The 20999-nt window shown below is 46.1% G+C and overlaps 1 protein-coding gene across 1 annotated transcript; it reads right to left on the reverse strand.

Moving 5' to 3' along the window:
* Positions 1 to 4161: 4161 nt before the first annotated feature.
* Positions 4162 to 12765, reverse strand: SIRT3 (sirtuin 3). The gene is made up of 5 exons (XM_006893332.1): positions 12623 to 12765; positions 11756 to 11988; positions 10332 to 10432; positions 4910 to 5071; positions 4162 to 4479 (listed from the first exon to the last, which is right to left on the reverse strand). The coding sequence occupies exons 1-5, from the start codon at positions 12667 to 12669 to the stop codon at positions 4162 to 4164; spliced, it is 861 nt and encodes a 286-aa protein (XP_006893394.1). The 5' UTR covers positions 12670 to 12765.
* Positions 12766 to 20999: the final 8234 nt, after the last annotated feature.

Below are 20999 nucleotides of genomic sequence, written 5' to 3' on the forward strand. Positions count from 1 at the left end.
TGAACATCCCATGGATAGCCAAAAGAACAAACATATATGTCTTGAAGAGGGTACAGCCAGAGTGCTCTTTGAAGGCAAAAATCATGAGACTTTGTCTTATATAGTTCAGGCATCTTGCTAGAAGGGACTATTTCTTGGAGAGAGACATGATGCTGGGAAGGGTGGAGGGTTGGCAAGGGAGAGGAAGACCCTCAACCAGGTGGACTGACACAGTGACTGCTGCAATGCGAGTCTAGTGTGCCAGGAAGTGTTAGAATGGCACAGGGTGGGACACTGTTCAGATCATTTGTTCATCGGGTCACTATGAGTCTTATTCAACTCGATGGCACCTAACAACAACAACAACTCCCCAGCCTATTCCCCTAATAAATCCCACAACTGTGAGTGAAGTCTGTGAATCAAGTTGCAAAGAATATTGGACCTACTGATTGGTAGAAATAGGTGCAAGAGTATGTGGGGTGCCATGTCTGACCATGTAGCTATTTATATGTTGCAATGGATATTATTCTGAATGACAATTACCTGGCAAACAGACTGGAAGAGATCCATATTTATTCCAATTTTTTTTAAATGAAAAAGGGGATCCAACAGACTGTAGTAATTATTGAACAGTACCACTAATATCACATGAAAGCAAAATCCTGCTGAAGATTATCCAAAAACGACTGGAACAGTGTATCAACAGAGAACTGCCAGACATGCAGGCTAGGTTTAGAAAAAGTTGTGACACTGGGGATATTGTAGCCAAATGGATTTTGGCTGAAAGCGAAGAGTAATATATATTTCACTGACTACACAAAGGCATGTGACTGTGGATCACAGCAAATTGTGGCTAACATTGAGAAAAATGAGAATCTCAAAACATCTGATTGTGCTCTTGTGAAACTTTTACTAACAAAGAATCCTCCTAACAAAGCAAGGAAACACTGTGAAATGTGGCATCAGGATTGGAATAAGACTCAACAACAACCTGTGTTACGTAGACGACACAACCTTGCTTGACAAAACTGAGGAGGACCTCAAGCGCTTGCTGCAGAAGGTCAAGGACTGCAGTCTTCAATATTTACTGAAACTCAACATCAAGAAAACAAAGATTCTCACCACTGGGCCAAATGGCAGCACCAGCACCATGACAGATAGAGAAGAGACTGAGATTGTTAACAATTTCTGCTTGCTTGGCTCCTCAATCAACACCCTTGGCACCAGCAGTCAGAAAATCAAAAGATGAATTGCATTAGGAAAATCTGCTGTCAGGGACCTATCCATAGTGTTAAAGAGCAATGATGTCAGTCTACTAAGGTTTGCCTGATCTAGGCCATGGTCTTCACAATTGTTTGCTAAGCATCAGAGAGCTGGAAATTGACTAGGGGTGACAGAAGAACTGATGCATTTGAGTTGTGGTGCTAGAAAAGAGCACTGAACATACCATGCACTGCCAAGAGAACAAAAAGGTCTGTCCTAGAGAGGGTGAAACCAAGTTTCTCCTTGGATGTAAGGATTATGAAGCTCTATCTCACATACTTTGGGCATGTTACCAGGAGGGACCAGTCCTTGGAGAACAACATCATATTCAGAAGGGTAGAGGGACAGCACAAGAAAGGGAGACCCCTGATGAGACTGAATAACACTGTAACTGGGGTAATGTGGGTAGGTGTGTTGGAGGCAGCGAGATCGGCTCAGGATAGAGCAGGGTAGGTCACTATGAGTTCAGGTCGACTCGATGGCACATAACAACAATGGATGTTATTCATAGGGACAGTTCCCATTAGGAAGTGGGTAGAAGTCAGATTCTGCCACCCCCATGATGTTATCTGCTCCTTTTAAGATTCATTTTCCAACTCTCAGAGCTATAGCAAGTGACTGAAAAAGACCATGGCCTGAAATTAAGTGCACCTTGGTCCTTAAACTAACATCATTGTTCCTCAATAATTTGGAGAGTTCCCTGAGTGCAGACTTTGCCAGTACAATATGTCTCTTGATCTACTGACTGCTGGTACCAAGTGGACTTATTGTGAATCCAGGTCAGATGAAGTCATCGATAGTTTGGTACTTCTCCATCTATTATGATGTTGCCTCTTGGTCCAGTGGCAAGAATATCTGTTTTCTAGATGTTGAGATGTAATCCATATTGAAAGCAGTGTTTGATCTTCTGCAGCAAGTGCTTCAAGTCCTCCGTCCTCCTCACTTTCATCAAGTAAGGTTGTGTCGTCTACATAACGCAGGTTGTTGATGAGTCTTTCTCCAATCCTAATGCCACATTCTTCAGAGTCAAGCTTCTCATATGATTTGCTAAGCATACAGACACAGAATACTTGTGGAGAGAGCATACAACTCTGATGCACACCTTTCTTAACTTTACACCACGTTAAGTTCTCTTGTTCTGTTCAAAGACCAGCCTGTTGGTCTAGGTATAAGTTTCACATAAGCACAATTAAGTGTTCCTTTTTTTTTTTTTGAGAAAAATGTGTATTTAGAATTTGCCAACTGGACACAGTTTGTTGTTATTGTTATGTGCCACTGAGTGTCTTGTGACTCATAGCAATGCTATGTACAGCAGCTCTGAAGCCTGCCCTATCCTGAGCCAGTCTCACTGACTCCAACATACCTATTCCCATTGGCCCAGTTACTATATAAATCTATCTCACCCAGTGTCTTCCTCTCCTGCACTGTCCATCCACCTTTCTGAGCATGATGTCCTTCCCCAAGGATTGGTCCCTCCTGGTCACATGCCACATCCAAAGCATCATAGTCAGGAGCAAGTTGAACACAGGCCTTCTTTTCTCCATAAACCCTGATCAAACTGTTGACCTTGACCCATCAATGTCACTGAGCTCCTTTTCTGCATGTTTGATTTGGTGCTTCTTGGCCTTGACATCCACAATGAACACAAGTGTGTTGTTATCTTCTATCTTCATGGCTTACTCAGTGGTCAGGGGATACCTGATGATGGCATAGTAGTCAAGCTTGTTTCTCCTGGAGGCGCTCTTCCAGGGGTACTTGGGCTGCCTTTGAAGTCTTGACATCTTGGACCCCCAGAAGGTGGATCTTCTTTTTTTTTCGTGGCTGTGGTTGCCCTTCAGGACAGTCTTCTTGGCTTTTAATACCTTTGCTTTGGCTTCACTTGTGGAGGAGGGGCACGGGCTTCCTTCTTTGCTTTTGGTGCCATTTTGGTAGAGAGGCTAATTATATGTTCTGATATTCCCATTCTCTTAGTGGAAGAGGAGATGAGTAGAAAATTAATTGATACACACTTAACATGCTGCCACAAATGATGGCTACAGGGGAAAAAAGTGTTTCTAAGCACGGTTGTCAATTTAAAAGTGTGCGGCAACGTGTTAATACATATCAGTGAAGAGAAAGACCACATAGAATGAGTGGACGATAAGTCACTCTGCTGTTGCTATGTGCCATCTGGTCGACTGTGACTCATACCGATGCTATGCACAATAGCTCTGAACCTTTCCCTCTCCTGGCCAGTTTCAGTCTCCAATATATCTACCCCTGTCACCCCAGTTACAGTGTCAATCCATGTCATCTGAGGTCTTCCTCTCCTGTGCTGTCCCTCCACACTTTCAAGCATGATGTCCTTCTCCATGGACTGGTCCCTGTAAGTACTATAAATAATGTAACAGGATAAAATGTGCAGGAATGACTAATTGGTAAAGCCAAGATTCTTTGTAAGCTTTCACTCAAATCACATAAAAAATAGGAAAGAAAACAGTGCTATGGGTCTACCTCAACCTGTCTGTTTTCTGACAGTAATGGAATACTTTTAGGGTTTCCAGCCTACTACAGCCAGCCCACTGCTCCCCATAGGGGTGACCGGCACAAGGCTGGCATTTAGTGGCAATAGCCCAGCCTCACTATCTCCCTGTGAGCCAAACCCTAAACTAAAAGACGTTGTGAGGACACTTCAGGCCCTGTCGCCACGAGACCCTCCGTCTTACGCGTGTACTCTCAGGGCTAGGCTTTTCCACATGGAGAGGATGTGGGCAGCAGAGGGACATCCTACAACACCTGTCCTTGGGACCTGAGTGCTTGAGTTCCCACTTGATGCCTCAGGGAGGGGCAAGTTGTTTTTAAAGAACAAACAACAGCCATAGGTGCTGGTCAAAATGCAACCTGCTGGCAATTTCTTCCTCTCAACAATGGTGACAGCACTCAGCTCCCACATACAAATGGCCAGATGTGCTGGCTGATACCGATATGCACTGCCTCCACTGGCTGTCTCAGCATGTCACTGAAGGCCTCCCCACCAGCCCTTGGTACCTTTGCTGCCTCCTTCTGCACAAGGTCCCGCATCTCCTCTGTCCAGCCCAGCAGCTTTACCAGTTCTTCTATACTGTGCACCATGTCCCCCAGTTGCACCACATCCCTGTCCCGTGGTCTCCATGCAAAGGTGCCCACCACATCCTGGTTGATAAGCACTCGGGGCACTGAGCTGCAGACGCTCTCGGACAAGCTGGCAAAAGGCTCCACCTGGAAGACACCAGACAAGAGCCTGACACCCTGAGGAGGACAGGGCTCACCTGAAAGGCCGTAACACCTCATGCTCACCTGGGAGGCCTCAGTGGTCAGCGTAAGTTGACCTCACATTTCAATATGCTGAAAAAACCCACTGACATCCCTGCTGACCATATAGCCCAAGGTTCCCCCAGCCCCCTGCCTGGCAGGTCCTCTGCTGTGTCTTGTAAACCAGCCCATCTGCCTCCTGTGAGGCTCATCTGGGCTTGATACCTTTTCCTGTTCTTCACCAGGTAAACCTTCACTCCTCAAGAGGGGGCTCCCACTGCCCTCAGGGCACCCAGAACCACACACACAATAGCCTGGTAAAAAGCTGACAGAATCCACTCTGCCTCCTCACTCCACCTCTGTACCCCACAATTGACGAGGCAGACCTCAAACAAACCTCAAGCGACGTCCCAAGAATGATCAGCAGGTCAGCCCTGCGGAAGTCGATGAGGTGCAACAGGAATCTCTCTGGCAGCGGCTCCCCAAAGAACACAATGTCAGGCTTCACGACACCAGCACAGGCCATGCAGCAGGGCACCCTATCCGCCAGCACGCTGGCCTGGGTAGGGAAAGGCAACAGCAGCCATTCAGGTCAAGGTTTCCGACCTCACAGCAGTCCAGGGGATAAATAAAGACATCCTCCTTCCTTCCCCCAGTGTCATCAGTTACCTATCCCACTCCACCTCCTGGGCATGTCATCGTACACACAAACACCTGAGGAGATAGCTATGGTACACTGATAGTCACATGCCATGACCACCTCGCCCAGGCACATCCCTCTGTCCCACAGGTCACTCTCGGCTCCACTGGTGAAAGATGGGTAGAAGCCTCTTAAGATTTACAGTCTGAAAGAAACCCAGTGGAGAGCCCCTATGAGACAGAATTGGATCCATGGTAGAGTCTGATTTAAGAAATTGTTCTTTTCTTTCTACACTGTGAGCTCTGGTGGTCTAGTGGGTAGAGAGTGTGTGGCTAACCTAAAGGCGGTGCCTCTCTGATGCTCTGAATCTACCAGCTGCTCCACAGGAGAAGGATGGGTAATCTCTTCCCACGTGATTGATTTACAGCTATCACAATGTGGGAACTGTAATCAATGTCACAGACACAGCATGTATAAACTGTTGAATGTTATCAACATCTTAAAACATAATGTGGATTAAACTGTTGAATGTAATCAATGTGAAAAAACAATGTGGATAAACTGTTGAATGGAAAGCTAATATGCTGTTTATACTACATCTCAAATCAAAATAAGCACTTTTTAAAAAGAAACTTCTTGCTGTCATGTGCCATCATTGTGACTCATAGTGACCCTAGGTACAAAAAGACCTGTACCCTGCCCTATCCTGTGTGAATCTTATTGTCTCTGACACACCTACCCCAATTACTAAAGTCACTGAGTCAACCCATCTTATCAAAGGTCTTCCTCTTTTGTGTTGTCCTTCCACCCTCCCAAGCATGAAATCCCTCTCCAAGGACTAGTCCCTCCTTGCAACATATCCAAAGTATGTCAGAAGAAGCTTCAGAACCCTTGCCTCCAAGGAGCAACCTGGTCTCACTCTCTCTAGGATGAACTTGTTTGTTCTCCCAGCAGTCCATGGTATATTCAATACTCTTCTTCATCATCATAGCTCAAAGGCATCAATTCTCCTATCATCCCTAGTCACTGTCCAGCTTTCTGACACATAACAAGTAACTGCAAAGAACATGGCCTGAATCAGGCACACCTTAGTCTCCGGACTGAGATCATTGCTCTTCAGTACTTTGGAAAGGTCTCTGACAGCAGTCTTTCCCAATGCAATTTGTCTTTTTTTTTTTTAGCTCAAATATTTATAGACAACTCAGTTGGAAAATAGCAGAGGATACTGGTCCAACAGCCAACAAACACACAAATAAGTACTCAAAATCATTAGCAATTGTTAGGTGCCAGTAGTTTGTCTTTTAATTTCCTGGCTGCTGGTACCAAGAGTGTTGATTGTGGAGTCAAGCAAATTGAAGCTGTTAAAAGTCTCAATCTCTTCATTGCCTATCATGAGGCTGCCAACCAGCCCAGTGGTGAGAATCTTTGTTTTCTCGGTGGTGGGCTTCAATCCATATTCAAAGCTGCAGTACTTGACCTGCAGAAAGTGCTTCAGGTCCTCCTCAGTTTCAGCAAGCAGGGTTGTGTCATCTGTGTAATGCAGATCGTCGATGAGTCTTCCTCCAATCCTAATGCCACATTTCTCCTCATAGAGCCCAGCCTCCCAGATAATCTGTTCTACATATAGATTGAAAAAGCAACTTAGCAGAAGTAATTTAAGAACAAAGTAGAAATCCTATTTCAGGATGACTAAAATTAAAATTCAATGGAGAGAAAAGTAAAAAATGGACACATGAAAAGATGCCCCTCACATTAGTCACTGGAGAACTGAGCTTAGAATCATGGGAGGTATCATTGAACTTTTACTAAGATGGCTGTTGTTGGTGGTGAAGTAAGACTCATAGCGACCCTATGAACAACAGATCTGAACCCCATCTTTTCCTGTGCCATCCTCACACTTCCTGGCACACTAGACCCCTCTGCGGCAGTCACTGTCAATCCACCTGGTTGTGGGTGCTTCTATCTTGCGCTGACTCTCTACCTTTCCAAGCATCATGTCCTTCTCCAAAGAAAAGCCCCTCCTAACAATATGCTCTAAGTATGTGAGGCAAACTCTCATCATCTTTGCCTCCAAAGAGCACTCTGGGTGTATTCTCTCCAAGACATATTTGTTTGTTCTTTTGGCCGTCCATGGGATACTCAGTGCTCTTCTCCAGAAGCACAGCTCAAAGACATCAATTCTTCTTCTGTCATCCCTATTCACTGTCCAGCTCTCAGATAAATAGTAAGTGATCAGAAATACCATGGCCTACATCAGACACACTTCAGTCCTCAAACCAACATCATTACTCCCAATAATTTGGAGAAGTCCCTAACTGCAGATTTTCCCAGTGCAATATGTTTCCTTATTTCCTGACTGCTGGCATCAAGGGTGTTAACAGTGGATCCAAGTAAGATGAAGTTGTTGACAGTTTCAATCTCTTCTCCATCCATCATGATGTTGCCTACCTGTCCAGTGGCAAGAATCTTTGCTTTCTTGACATTGAGATGCAATCCATACTGAAGACTGCATTCCTTGTTCTTCCACAAGTGCTTCATGTTCTCCTCACTTTCAGCAAGCAAGGTTGTGTCATATTCATAACACAAGTTATTGATGAGTATCCTTTCAATCTTGTGGTCACTATTCCTCTTCAAAGAGTCCAGCTTCTCAAATACTTTGCTCAGCATACAGACTGAATAGGTATGGAGAAAGAATACAACCCTGACACACTCTCTTCTTAATTTTAAACCATGCCGTGCTCCCCTGCTGTTTGCACAACAGCCTCCTGGTCCAGATACAGGTTTTGCAAGAGCACAGTTAAATGCTCTAGGACTCCCATTCCTCTCAATGTCAGCTACAAGTTATGATCCATATAGTCAAACACCTTTGCATAGTCAATAAAGCACAAATAGACATTCTTCTAGTATTCTCTACTTTCAACCAGGATCTGACATTAGCAATGATATCCCTAGTGCCAGCCTCTTTTAAATCCTGCTCTTCTTCTGGCAGTTCCCTATCTATACACTGTCCTAACCATTTTTAAAGGATCTTCAGCAGTATTTTGCTTACCTTGGGAAACTAATGATATTGTTCTATAGTTTCCATGAGGAATTTAGGTTTGGAAAAATAACAATAAAACCAGAAACAATATATGTTGGTGAAGAGAAATTGGAACCCCTGTGCATTACCGACGACGGTATAAAATGGTATATCCAAGGTGGGGAATAGGTAGTTCTTTAAAAACGTAAACACAGAACTATGTACCGTATCACATAAGTACATCTCTTGTTGCTGTGGGCCATCCACTCAGAACCAACTCATAGCTGATGCCTCAGAGGGTTTTTAGAGGCAGTAAACTGCATTGGAGGAGAGTGCCCATTTTTTTCTCATGGAACCACTGATGGATTCTAATAATATGCCTTCGGTACTGACAACACAGCTTGAAAGCAGTTAAGCAAACAGACACACATACACCATTGTTCACTGCAGTACCAAACACAGAAGCCAAAAAGCAAATATGACCACCAACAAATAAATGGATTTAAAACATGTAAAATATACAAACAATGGAATATTACTCAGCCATTAAGGGGGGGAAGTGCTGCCAATTGGACCAGTGGTAAGAATCTTTGTCTTCCTGATGTTGAGTTTCAATCCATACTGAAGACTGAAGTCCTTGACCTTTGCAGCAAATAATTTGGGTACTCCAGTTTCAGTAAGCAAGGTTATATCATCCACACAACGCAGGCTGTTGATGAATCTCCCCTCCAATCCTGATGCTACATTCCTTCTCATAAACTCCAGCCTCCTGGATGATCTCTTCTGCATATAGATTTAAAAGTATGTAGACAGATGCATCCCTGACGCACTCATTTCCTGATTTTAAACAGGCAGTGTTTCCTTGTTCTGTTCTGATGACAGCTTCCTGTTCCAAGTACGGGTTTCACATGAGCACAATCAAGTGTTTTGGGATTCCCATTCTTCTCATGGTTAGCCACAATTTGTTGTGATCCACACTTTGCATAGTGAATGAAACACACATAGATATTCCTCTTGAACTCTCTCCTTTCAAGCCAAAATCCATCTGACATTGGCTATGATGTCCTTAGTGCCATGCCTCTTCTAAAACCAGTGTGTATTTCTGTGAGTTCTCTGTCGATGTACTGTTCCAGTCATTTTTTGGATAATCTTCAGAAGGATTTTGCTTCCATGTGATATTAGTGATATTATTTGATAATTTCTGCCCTGTCAGATCCTCTTTTTTTTTTTTTAAATTGGAATAAATACAATCTCTTCCAGTCAGCTGGCCAGGTAGTTGTCCTCCAGATTTTTTTGCACAACCTGGTGAGCATATCCAGGGCAGCGTCTGTTCTGTTTGCTGAAATATGTCAACTGGTATGCCATCAATTCGTAGGGCCTTACATTTTTTCCCAATTCCTTCAGAGTAGATTGAACTTCCTCCTTCATCATCATTGCCTCTAGATCACATATTGTTTCATGAAATTCTTCTCTGTCAGCCAATTCTTTTTGGTAGTGACTCTGTATTCCTCCATCTTCTTTTGATGCTTCCTGGACCATTCAATGTTTTGCCCAAGGCATCCATAAGTACTGCAACTTGACGCTTGAATTTATTCTTCAGTTCCTTCAGCTTAAGAAACACTGAGCGAGTTTGTCCCTTTTGATTTTCTGACTCCAGCTCTTTGCACATTTTCTTATAATACTGAAATATGTAGCAAGTGATTAAAAAGACCATGGCCTGAAATAGGAGCTCCTAAATCTTCAAACTGACATCAATGTTCTCCAGTATTTTGGAGAGGTCACTGGCAGAGGATTTGCCAAGGGACTGACACAGTAACTGGGGCTATGGAGAATGGTGTGTTGGAGACAGTGAGATTGGCTCTGGATAGGTCAGGGTTCAGAGCTACTGTACAAAGGGTCACTATGAGTTGCAAGTGACTCAACAGTACATAACAACAACATCAGAAATGATGAGGATGGCACAGGATAGGCCAGGGTTCAGATCTGTTGTTCACAGGCTTGCTGTGACTTGTACACAAGTTGACCACACCTAACAACAATTATACTTCTGATTTTGAAATGCATTATATTTCTAATCTGAAGACAGATATTTTCCCATCCTCAAGAAGGGCCATTTCAATGGTCCTTTGCTGCAGAGGGGCAGACTCCGGGCACACTCACCCAGAAGTCCTCGCCAGGGCAGGGCTGTAGACAGACAGTGCAGGTGGCAGATGCAAAGGTGCCATGTGCTTCAACCAGCTTGGAGGCAGGGATGCCAGAAGCTGCAATTCAAACCTCAGGTGAGCAATACTGACACCAGAGAAGCCCCAGCCCACAGAGCCCACCGGGCTGACATTTCGGTGACATCACCATAGACACTAGGGGGCAGGAGAGACACCTAGGACAGCAAAATAGTCAGAACGGCAGACACTGGTTTAAATAAAAGTATATCCAACATCTAGGAATGCATTTTCTAGTCTATACAGAGATGATATAAATTAACAGACTTTAAAAAAAATCTGCCTATTGAAAAAAGAGACAAAATGTAGCTAGTTAAAGATATTAACACTGTTACCACAGTAACCCTGTCTGCTTCTGAGAGGCTCTATGATTCTGAGTCCAGGCTTCCACATCCATAGACTGCTTGATGGACCCTAGCTGAGAGCTACACCCACTTTGGACAAAGTCTGCACTTGGAGTTCATGTTTCTGACCCTTTCTGGGAATAAGCCTCTCCTGGGTTCCAGGTGTCACTGACTGAACTGTATCACCATGATTTTCAGTGGTTTGGATGTAATGATCCAAATGTGGCAATGTGACAGTGAGGTGATGATTCTCAAGGATTGGGTAAGGGCTATGGGTGGGACATGGCCCTTTAGTCCCACTGCCACCTGTTTCCCTTGTGTGTGATCTGCAATACCTTTTTATCTTATAAGAGATGCAAAGGGGTAAGGGACACTCACAAGAAAGGGAGCCAGGAATGGAGCATGTCCTTTGGCCCTAAGTCACTGTGATGGAAATCTCGTCAGCACTGGGAAAGACTAATGCCAAGACCCAAGGTCTTCCCAAAACGCTGGCCTATAGATGCTAAAAAGCACTAAGGGACAATCTCCTAACCCTGAGCCAGCAGCGAGTCTTCCTACACTGGCACCTTGAAATCAAACGTCCAGTCTCCTAAACCTCTGAGAGGAGACAAGTGCTGTTAAAGCTGGTGTGCGACATTTCTCACCGCAGTCCCAGGTCATCGTCACCAAAGACACCAGGCAACAGCACTTTAACCCACATGAACTGCGCCCAGGCAGCAGCTGCTGGTACACTGGCCGCACACAGGAAGCCACCTCAGGGCTGCTGGCCACCAGACAGCTCACGGCATGACAGCTGGATGCTGGACGCCTGCACTGACGCTACTCGAGTGTTTGCTGTGCAAACAAAATTGTGGCAACATCTTAGAAGGTTTCACCCTTCAGAGATGCCAGCTAAGTGTATGTGGACAACATTTACGTGTGCAGGGCTTTCTAGAAATAACTTGGATGGTGGGGAAGGTGTGACAACCCCACAAGAAGGAAGACAGGAAAGACAAACCATCCAACAGCAGCACTTGCCCACCTCGCTCGAGCCCATCGATATTCTGCGTGTAAAGTCGAAGCAGCAGCCCCTTGTCATGCAGAAGTCTGAGGAAATAGTGAGTCACATTCGGCCTGAAGTTCCCAGGGTACAGCTCCTTGGCCAAAGTGAAAAAGGGCTTGGGGTTCCGAAAGAAGAATGCCAGTTCAAAGATGGCTTCAGGGTACGGGATATCATACTGCTGAAGGTTGCTGTAAAGGCCACTCCCTGGAGACCTGCAAAAAGAGGGACCCCAGAAGAAGAGCGGGAACTGGGGGCTGTGAGTGGGCTGGGGATAGTTGGAGTAAGGGTGGTGGGGTTGAGGATGATGGGGATGAGGGTAGTGGGTATGAGGGTGGTGGGGATGAGGTTGGTGGAGGTGAGGGTGGTGGTATACTAGGGATGATGGTAAATGATAAAGCTAATGGGAGTAAGGGTGGTGGGGATGAGGAGGTGGGAGTGAGGAGGGAGGTAGCATGGGGTGAGGGTCAGTTGGGGGTGAGAGTGGTGGGGGGATGGGGTGGTGGTGAGGGTGGTGGGGAGAGGGGGCAAGGGTGGGTGAGAGTAGTGGGGTGAGGTTAGTGGGTGAGGTTGGGGGAGGTGAGGGTGATGGTGACTGAGGGTAGTGGTGCATTAGGGATGATGGGAGATGATAAAGCTGATGGGATTGACGGTGCTGGGGTGAGCATGGGAGGGTCTAAAGATTTTGGGAGTGAGGATGGTGGAAGATGAGGATGAAGATGGAGGCAGATGGTAAGGCTGAGGATGGTGCAATGCAGCAGATGGGAGGTGGAGGTGTGATGAGTGAGGAGGGGAAATGCTGGGTGAAGACAGTGAGGGGGGAGTGAGCAGAGGGGGAAGTCAGGGTACCTGAAGTCAGGGATGCCACTAGGTGTACTGATGCCGGCTCCCACCATGACCACCACCCTTTGACAGGTTCTGGTCCGGATCAGCTCAGCTACATCCTTAAGGGACAACTGCTTCTTGGCACTGCCACCTCCCCCTCCAAAGCCCCCTGAGGTACAAGTGGACCGGAACATAGGCCTTCTCACACCTGCAATGCCAACAGGAAAAGAACAAAGTGGAAAAACTGGACACATGGACTCTATCTCCAACTGAGGACAGGGCCAGCCCTTAATCCCTTCTAGTCCCAAAGGACCACCTTTCCAGGGTGATACTGGACTGGAATGGAGTACATCCCAAAGCAGGGAGTGTTAGGAGTGGAAGGAAATGTGTTAACAAGGAAACCACACAGCTGGACCCAGGCAGTTTCCCCAGGGTCCTACATGCAAAGGGTACAGAGAAGAGGCAGAGGGCTCACAAGTGACTGCAGGGCAGGCCAGCTGCAGCTTCAAGGCCTTTGAAACTTAAATGCTAAAAGTCAGCCACTGGCTCAGAGGGCATGAGGTACCGGCTGGTGAATGGCATCTTATGAGTACAACCAGGAACTTACTTCCTTACTCTGGCAATCTTGACACACTCTTCCAATATGGTTTACATTCTGATATTTTGCTTCCTGGGGATATATTTGAATGTTGCCACGTGTCTCCAACTTGACATTTTTCTATTTGTATCATAACAGCCTTCTCAGAGCAGTAATGGTACAATCAGTCCAGAGAGACTCAGACCACCCATCTCTGATGCCAAGCTTGATGGCAGATAACTTGCTATCTCACACGTTTGATTTTTCAACTGCTGCTTCTATAGATGTTGACTGTAGATCAAAAATGAAATCTTTGGAAATTTCAAACTTTTCTGATTAACAAGATGTTTATTGGTTCTGTTGTGAGAACAGTCTTTAAGCTACATGAGTAATTCAAGTCTTCTTCCATTTCACCAGACAAGCTATTAATGTGTCTTCCTCCAGGCCTGATGTCTTTGTTCTTCACATAGGCCCTTACAACTTCTTGGGTTATTTGCTCAGCATACGGACACACACCTTTCCTGATTGTAAATCACAGAGTATCACTTTGTTTTTTGTTCAAACAACTGCTTCTTGGTCTTTCAGGTTCTGCATGATCACAATGAAATATTCTGAAATTCTTATTATTTATCTATAATCAGTTATAATACACACAGCCAAATGTCTTTGCATATTCATTCAAACATGGGTAAATATCAACTATTCTATGCTTTCAGCCAAGATCCATCTGACATCAGCAATGATATCCCTCGTTCCACATCCTCTTCTAAACCCAGCCATCTATCTTCTAGTTGTCACACTGTAGTGGTTTTCATGTTGCTGTTTTGCTGGCTCTATCACCAGTATTTCAGATAGCTGCAGTCTCCCACAGAGGGAGGGTTTCAGTGGAGCTTGTAGACTAAGGGAACAGGAAGCAGGGTTGGCCATCCACTTCTGAAGTAATAGGCCCTTGAAAACCCTGTGAATACCAGTGAGACATTATCTGCTATTATGTTAGCCCTCCCTCAGGCTGGCATTCACTCAAAATAAGACTAAAGCTGCCTCCTCGAAGAGGACTTTACATTAATGATGTGGATGGAGAAAAGCTGTCAACCAACTAAGGACTTCAATTTGATGATGTGGCACAATTCAAATGGGGAGAAACAGCTGCAAAGAAAGATCCACTAATAATGTACAAAGTTTGAATCTAAAAAAATTGGAAAAGTGTAAAAAATGAAACCTAGCACATAAAGATTACTATCCTAGGTGTTGTTGCTATTACTATGTGCCATCATTTACTATGACTCATAACGAGCCTATGAATACTGACTCTGACTCTGGACCCTGTTTTAGCCTGTGCTAGTCTCACCAACTTACTGACCTTCTACTTTTCCAGTTATGATTTTCTTTTCCAAAGACTGACTCCTCCTAACGACATGCCCAAATTATGTGAGATGAAGCTTCACAATCCTCGCTTCCAAGGATCACTCTGGTTGCACTTTCTCCAAGACAGATTTGTTTTTTCTCTTGGCAGTCTGTGGGATAATCAGTACTCTTCTCCAACACATCTAAAGGGCACTAACTTTTCTTCTGTCATCCTTAGTCATTGTCTAACTTTCAGATGCATAAAAAGTAACTGAAAAGACCATGGCTTGACTCAAGTGCACCTAAGTCTTTAAAGTGACATTATTGCTCCTTTGCACTTTGGAGAGGCCCTTCATAGTTGTTGTTATGTGCCGTCAAGTCGCTTGTGACTCATAGAGACCCTATGTACAACAGCTCTAAACTCTGCTCTGTCCTGGGCCAATCGCACCGTCTCCAATATACCCATCCCCAATACCCCAGTCACTGCATCAATCCACCTCACAGGGGGCCTTCCCCTTCTGCACTGTCCCTCCACCCTAACAAGCATGATGTCCCTCTCCAAGGACCTGTCCCTCCTTGCAATATGTCCAAAGTATGTTAGACGGAGCCTTAGAATCTTAGCCTCCAAGGAGCAGCCCAGTTTGACCCTTTCCAGGATGAATCTGCTTGTTTTCCTAGCAATCCATGGTACCCTCAATACTCTTCTCCAGCACCACAACTCAAAGGCGTCAATTCTCCTCCTATCCTCCTTAGTCATTGTCCAACTCTCTGATGCATAACAAGTGATAGCAAAGACCATGGCCTGTATCAGATGCACCTTAGTACCCAAAGAGACACCATTGCTCTTCAGTACTTTGGAGAGGTCCCTAACAGCAGACTTTCCCATGGCAATACATCTTCTAATTTCCTGGCTACTGGTGCCAAGAGTGTTGACTGTGGAGCCAAGCAAACTGAAGCTGTGAACAATCTCAATCTCTTCACCATCCATCCTGATGCTGCCAATTGGTCCAGTGGTGACAATCTTCATCTTCTTGACAATGAGCCTCAATCCATATTGGAGGCTGCAGTCCTTGACCTTCTGCAGCAAGTGCTTCAGGTCCTCCTCAGTTTCAGCAAGCAGGGTTGTATCATCCATCGGCATATCGCAGATTGTTGATAGATCTTCCACCAATCTTGACTCCACATTTCCCTTCATAGTAGATTTGCTCAATTCAATGTATCTTTTCATATCTGGCTACTGATATCAAGGGTGTCAATTGTGGATCCAAGAAAGAGAGAACCTCAATATTTACTCTATTGCGATGTTGCCTTTTGGCACAGTAGTGAAGATTTTTGTTTTCTTATGTTATTAACCCATATCGAAGGCTGTAGTCTTTGATCTTCTGCATAAACAACTTCAAGTTCTTCTCATTTTCTATAAGCAAGGTGTCACCCGCATGCCAGATGTTGATAAGTCTCTTATCCTGATACCACATTCTTCATCATAAAGCCCAGCTTCTAAAATGATTTGCTCAATATACAAACTGAATAGGTACAGAGAAAAGATACAGACCTAACGTACATATTTTTTTATTTTAAAACAAGCAGTGTTCCCTTGCTCTATTCGGACAAAAGCCTCTTGCTCTAGGTATAGGCTCTGAATGAGCACAATTAAGTATCCTGGATTTTCCATTCTTAATGTTAGCCATATTTGTTATGATACATATAGTCAAACATCTTTGTACAGTCAATAAAACAGACATCCTTCTGGTATGTTCTGCTTTCTGTCATATAATAGCAAAGATATCCCTGGTGCCACGGCCTCTTCTAAATTCAGGTTGAATTTCTGGCAATTCTGTGAATGTACTGATCCTAAGCATTAGTGAGCCAAAATGAACTCTTACTGCCCATTTTAAAAAAGTCAATCACATGGTCTACAAAGCTGGGAATAACAAATTCAAGTGGAATGGTGTTGCATCATCATCAAAAAGAACATTTCATTATCTATCCTGAAGTATAATACTGTCAGTGATAGGATAATATACACATGCATACAAGCAAGAACTATTTCTAGGACTTTTATTAAAATTTACATACTTAGCATTAGAAGTCAGAAATCAAAAGATTAATTGCATTAGGAAAGTCTGCTGTCAGGAACCCCTCTAGAGTACTGAAGAGCAACAATGTCAGTCTGGAGATTAAGGTGTGCCTGATCCAGGCCATAGTCTTTGCAATTACTTGCTATGGGTCTGAGAGCTGGACAATGACTAAGGATGACAGAAGAAGAATTAATGCCTTTCAGTTATGGTGCTGGTGATGAGTGTTGAACATGCCATCGACTGCGAGGAGAACAAGCAAATCAGTCTTGGAGAGAGTGAAACCAAGCTGCTCATTGGAGGCAAGGATTTTTAAGCTCTGTCTCACATACTTTGGGCATACGGCCAGGAGGGACCAGTCCTTGGAGAAGAGCATCATACTTGGAAGGGTGGTGGGAAAGTTCAGGAGAAGACCTAGATTGACTCAGTGACTGGAGTAGTGGGATTGGGTCTGTCATTGGCTTAGGATAGGGCAGGCTTCAGAGCTGTGTACTTAGGGTTACTATGAGGTGCAGCACATAACTCGACAGCACATAACAACAAACAACAATGAAGAAATTGAGGATTTTTACCATTAACTTCTATAGTGTGTACTTGATTGAACAGGTAATTAGGATGTATTAATACTAATTAGTGATTGCAATGTTAAAATTGAGGTTCTCTGGTGCCTTACTGGTAAGCAGCTGTGCTGCAATCCCAAAGACAAGTGGTTCAAATCCACCAGCTGATCCACTGGAGATGGATGGGCAACCTCCTCCCAGGTAATTAACTGCCAGAGGTCCAGCTATAGTTACCTTGACAGTACACAACAACAATGCAAAAACTGGAAAGAAAGAACGAAATCTCCCAGGTGTAGCAGGTCCTCATAAGGGTAATGGCCAAATCAGAGAGGGGATCCTGGTCTTCAGAATATGCTTTTCCTCTTGGCTCTTGCAAATCTGGAGACCCCACCTGAGATGTTGGTTGATAAAGAGTTTGTAACAAGCCAATCCTCAAATCCTGTATCAGTGACTAGGTGGGGTTCCCCAGACAAACAGGCAAAAGTAAAACCCTTCAGGGATGTCAACAACCCAGGATATCCCTTACAGTCTATTTCCAGAAACCAAAGCCATGCACAGAGTCCTGCACCTCAGGCTGATTTGGCTTGAAAGAATAGAGCAGAGGCAATGCCACACCTTGCAAAATGCAGCCTCTCCATATTCAGTCATCTTGGGGCTACTGCAACCATCATAAAGGAACAGCCTGGAAGTGCTCATCTGATGTGCTCCATGGAGCTCGAGAACCTGTGCTGAGATCATTCTGGAGGCTGCTACTATAGCAAGGTGACTGAGGTAACTCTAGAGAGCTCAGCTTCTAGCACAGGGGTCCTGCCACCATAGTCCCCTGGGATCTACAAGGGGCTTCCCACATTGAGCTGTACCGTGCCCATATCACAGCCTGGGTAGTGGCTCAAGGTCAGCACCACCACAGCCCATTGTGCAGCTCTTCTGCACACAGGTGGGGGGATTGCCAGGAGCTGAGTTTCTCACCCAAAGGCAGGGCCAATGAGACCGAGGTTGTGCACCTCAAAATAAGTTTCTATACTTGGTTTCCCCAGCTGGAAGCAAGCATGTTGTTTGCTGTCATATTGCTGGGGCCCCAAGAAACACTCAGGACCAGAAATGAAGCCTGAAGAGGTTACAGGTCCAGATAACCCATCCTCCCCAACCACCTTATTCTACTGGGCCCACCATCAAGTCATTTGATGAAGAAAGTCGTTCCCTATCACTCTCCTCCCAGTGTGGCTGGCAGTACTGGGACACAGGTCCTACAGAAAGAAGTTTCTGGGGATCTACAAGCAGCCAAGTGGTGGGAGCCTTGTAAGAAGTGAGAAGGGGGCTGGGATGAGAGGTGGAGGGGGCAGTGATAAAAAATGGGGAGGTGTGATAAAGGAGTTGTGATGAGAACTGAGGGAGCCCTATGATGAGAAGAGGCATAGTGATAATTTGGGCCATGATGAAATATGAGGCTCCTGTAGTAACAAATAGGGGGTCCAGTGAAGAGTAGTAGTGATCCTGTGATAAGCAGTTGGGGGCTGAGGTAAGAAGTGGAAGGTGAGCTGGTGGGGCATATCAGCTGGGCAAAGCTGAATGCCCTCTCACCTCTGTCCACTCATTTAGAACCAAGGCTGAGTGTGAAGGAGCTGCAAAGGGTTCCTTCTGGAAGTACCTGGAGCTATAATCCTCTGGGCAGAGCACCTCATCCATGCTCGTGGGGAGACAGCCAAACCCCGAGGAGGGTCACCACAGAAGAAAAGCAGAGTGCGAACTCCACTCTCTGCTTTACACACCACCAAGGAGAGCTAGCAACATTTAGTCACCTCCCAAGGATGAAAGCAGAGCAGGCATCACTTAAGGCACCTCACACGTACTCCTCACCTATAAGCCACATGTGCTGAGAACTTGGGGTGTGGGTCTTAAATTAGAAACTATTATTTGGAGGCACTGGGAGACACTGCAAACAAGGGGAGTTTCTACCTGAGCCCAAAATTCAAATCACGAAGCAGTTGAAATGGCTAAAGCATATGTACCGGGCAGCCTGTGATAGAGGCCCTGTGTCCTGGCTTTGGCAAGCCCAGCAGACAGCACTGCTGCCAGAGGAAGAGTTCAGGAAAGAGCATCAATTTAAAATGTCACAACCTATTATAATAACTATGGAATTAACCAAGGGACTTGTTACTGTTCTTAGACCCCATCGAGTGACCCTGTGAACAACAGAACCTCACTTCACCCTACCCTGCACCATCCTCACCAGGTCCCTCAAGTCCACTGGTTCCAGTCATTCATTCTATCAACCCTTCCCGTTAAGGACCTGCCTCTCTTTTGTAGACCTCTCCACCTTTCCCAGGGCGTTTTCCAGGACTGGCACCTCCAGACAACATACCCAAGGTATGTGGAAGGAAATATTACCATTCTTGCATCTAAGGAGCACTTTGGTTGCATCTCCTCCAAGACACGTTTGATCTTTTGGTAGTCCACAGGATATTATATTCTTCACCAACACAATTCAAAGGCATCTATTCTTATCTTTCTTTGGGTAAAGCTTCCACCAAGAAAGGGACTTGTTGTTGCTATTAAGTGCTGTCGAGTCATAGGTGACTCATAGCGACCCTATGAAGGAGAGTCCTCGAGGACGCTTGGGTGCCTTTCACCCTCTCTCCAGGTTCATAGAGTTTCCAGAGGCAAGCTGTTAACGGAAGTGGATGCCACTCCTCCTTCCAAGAGAAAGGGACTTACTTACCTAAATACTAGTCCGTTGCTAACCAGTTAGGGTGGCTTCCAAGTTCTCTATAAACAACTATGATTAACAGTTTTAAGGCTAACAGTTTTCCCACAAGCTGGCTCAGTTAGAAGGGAAGCTGAGGTCTGAAAGTTTGGACAGTATGCTCACGGAGTAACAGTACGATCTTCAGGGCGGATCATTAAAATGTTTACAGCTTTACACCTAGCAGTCCACTGCTAGGGCTTCACCCAAAAAGGGAGCAAGGGAGAGCAAGGGACAAGGTCCCCACAGCATGATTTGTAACAACGAAAGAATAAACGTGATCCCAACAGAGAAATTATTACATAACGGAACCCAAGTCACAGAACCACAGCCCAGCATAAACTGCGAGGGAAGGGCGAAGCGATGAAATGCAGGGAACTCGAGTCGCTGCACGGACGCCACTGGAAAGCGTCGCTGACAAGGCGGCACTCCGTGCGCCCGAGCTCTGGAGGGAAGCCACTAGTGGAGGTCGCCCCGTGAGACAAAGCACACGTGCAGCTCCCGGCCCTGACCTTGGACGCCCTCCACGTCCCGCAGCAGCCCTGGGGCACTCGAATTCCTTTATCTGAAAAGACCACCCAGCCCCGGCGGCGCAAGACGAGATGAGGGCAGCGGCCACAGGCCCGCTCACCTCCCGCGCCCCAGAGCTCGCAGGCGGGGAGAAGTCCATTCCTTAGGACGGTAACGGAACGACGAACTAACAGCGGCATCTTTCCTCGACCGCGGCGTTCTCGCGTCACACGCCCCGCCCCTTCCCGTCCGCTCTCGCCCCGCCCCTTCCCGTCCGCTCTCGCCCCGCCCCTTCCCGTCCGCTCTCGCCCCGCCCCTTCCCGTCCGCTCTCGCCCCGCCCCTTCCCGTCCGCTCTCGCCCCGCCCCTTCCCGTCCGCTCTCGCCCCGCCCCTTCCCGTCCGCTCTCGCCCCGCCCCTTCCCGTCCGCTCTCGCCCCGCCCCTTCCCGTCCGCTCTCGCCCCGCCCCTTCCCGTCCGCTCTCGCCCCGCCCCTTCCCGTCCGCTCTCGCCCCGCCCCTTCCCGTCCGCTCTCGCCCCGCCCCTTCCCGTCCGCTCTCGCCCCGCCCCTTCCCGTCCGCTCTCGCCCCGCCCC

Source organism: Elephantulus edwardii, unplaced genomic scaffold (genome assembly GCF_000299155.1).
Source record: "Elephantulus edwardii isolate Elephantulus edwardi_28Jun2011 unplaced genomic scaffold, EleEdw1.0 scaffold00126, whole genome shotgun sequence".
In the NCBI taxonomy this organism is placed as follows: domain Eukaryota; kingdom Metazoa; phylum Chordata; class Mammalia; order Macroscelidea; family Macroscelididae; genus Elephantulus; species Elephantulus edwardii.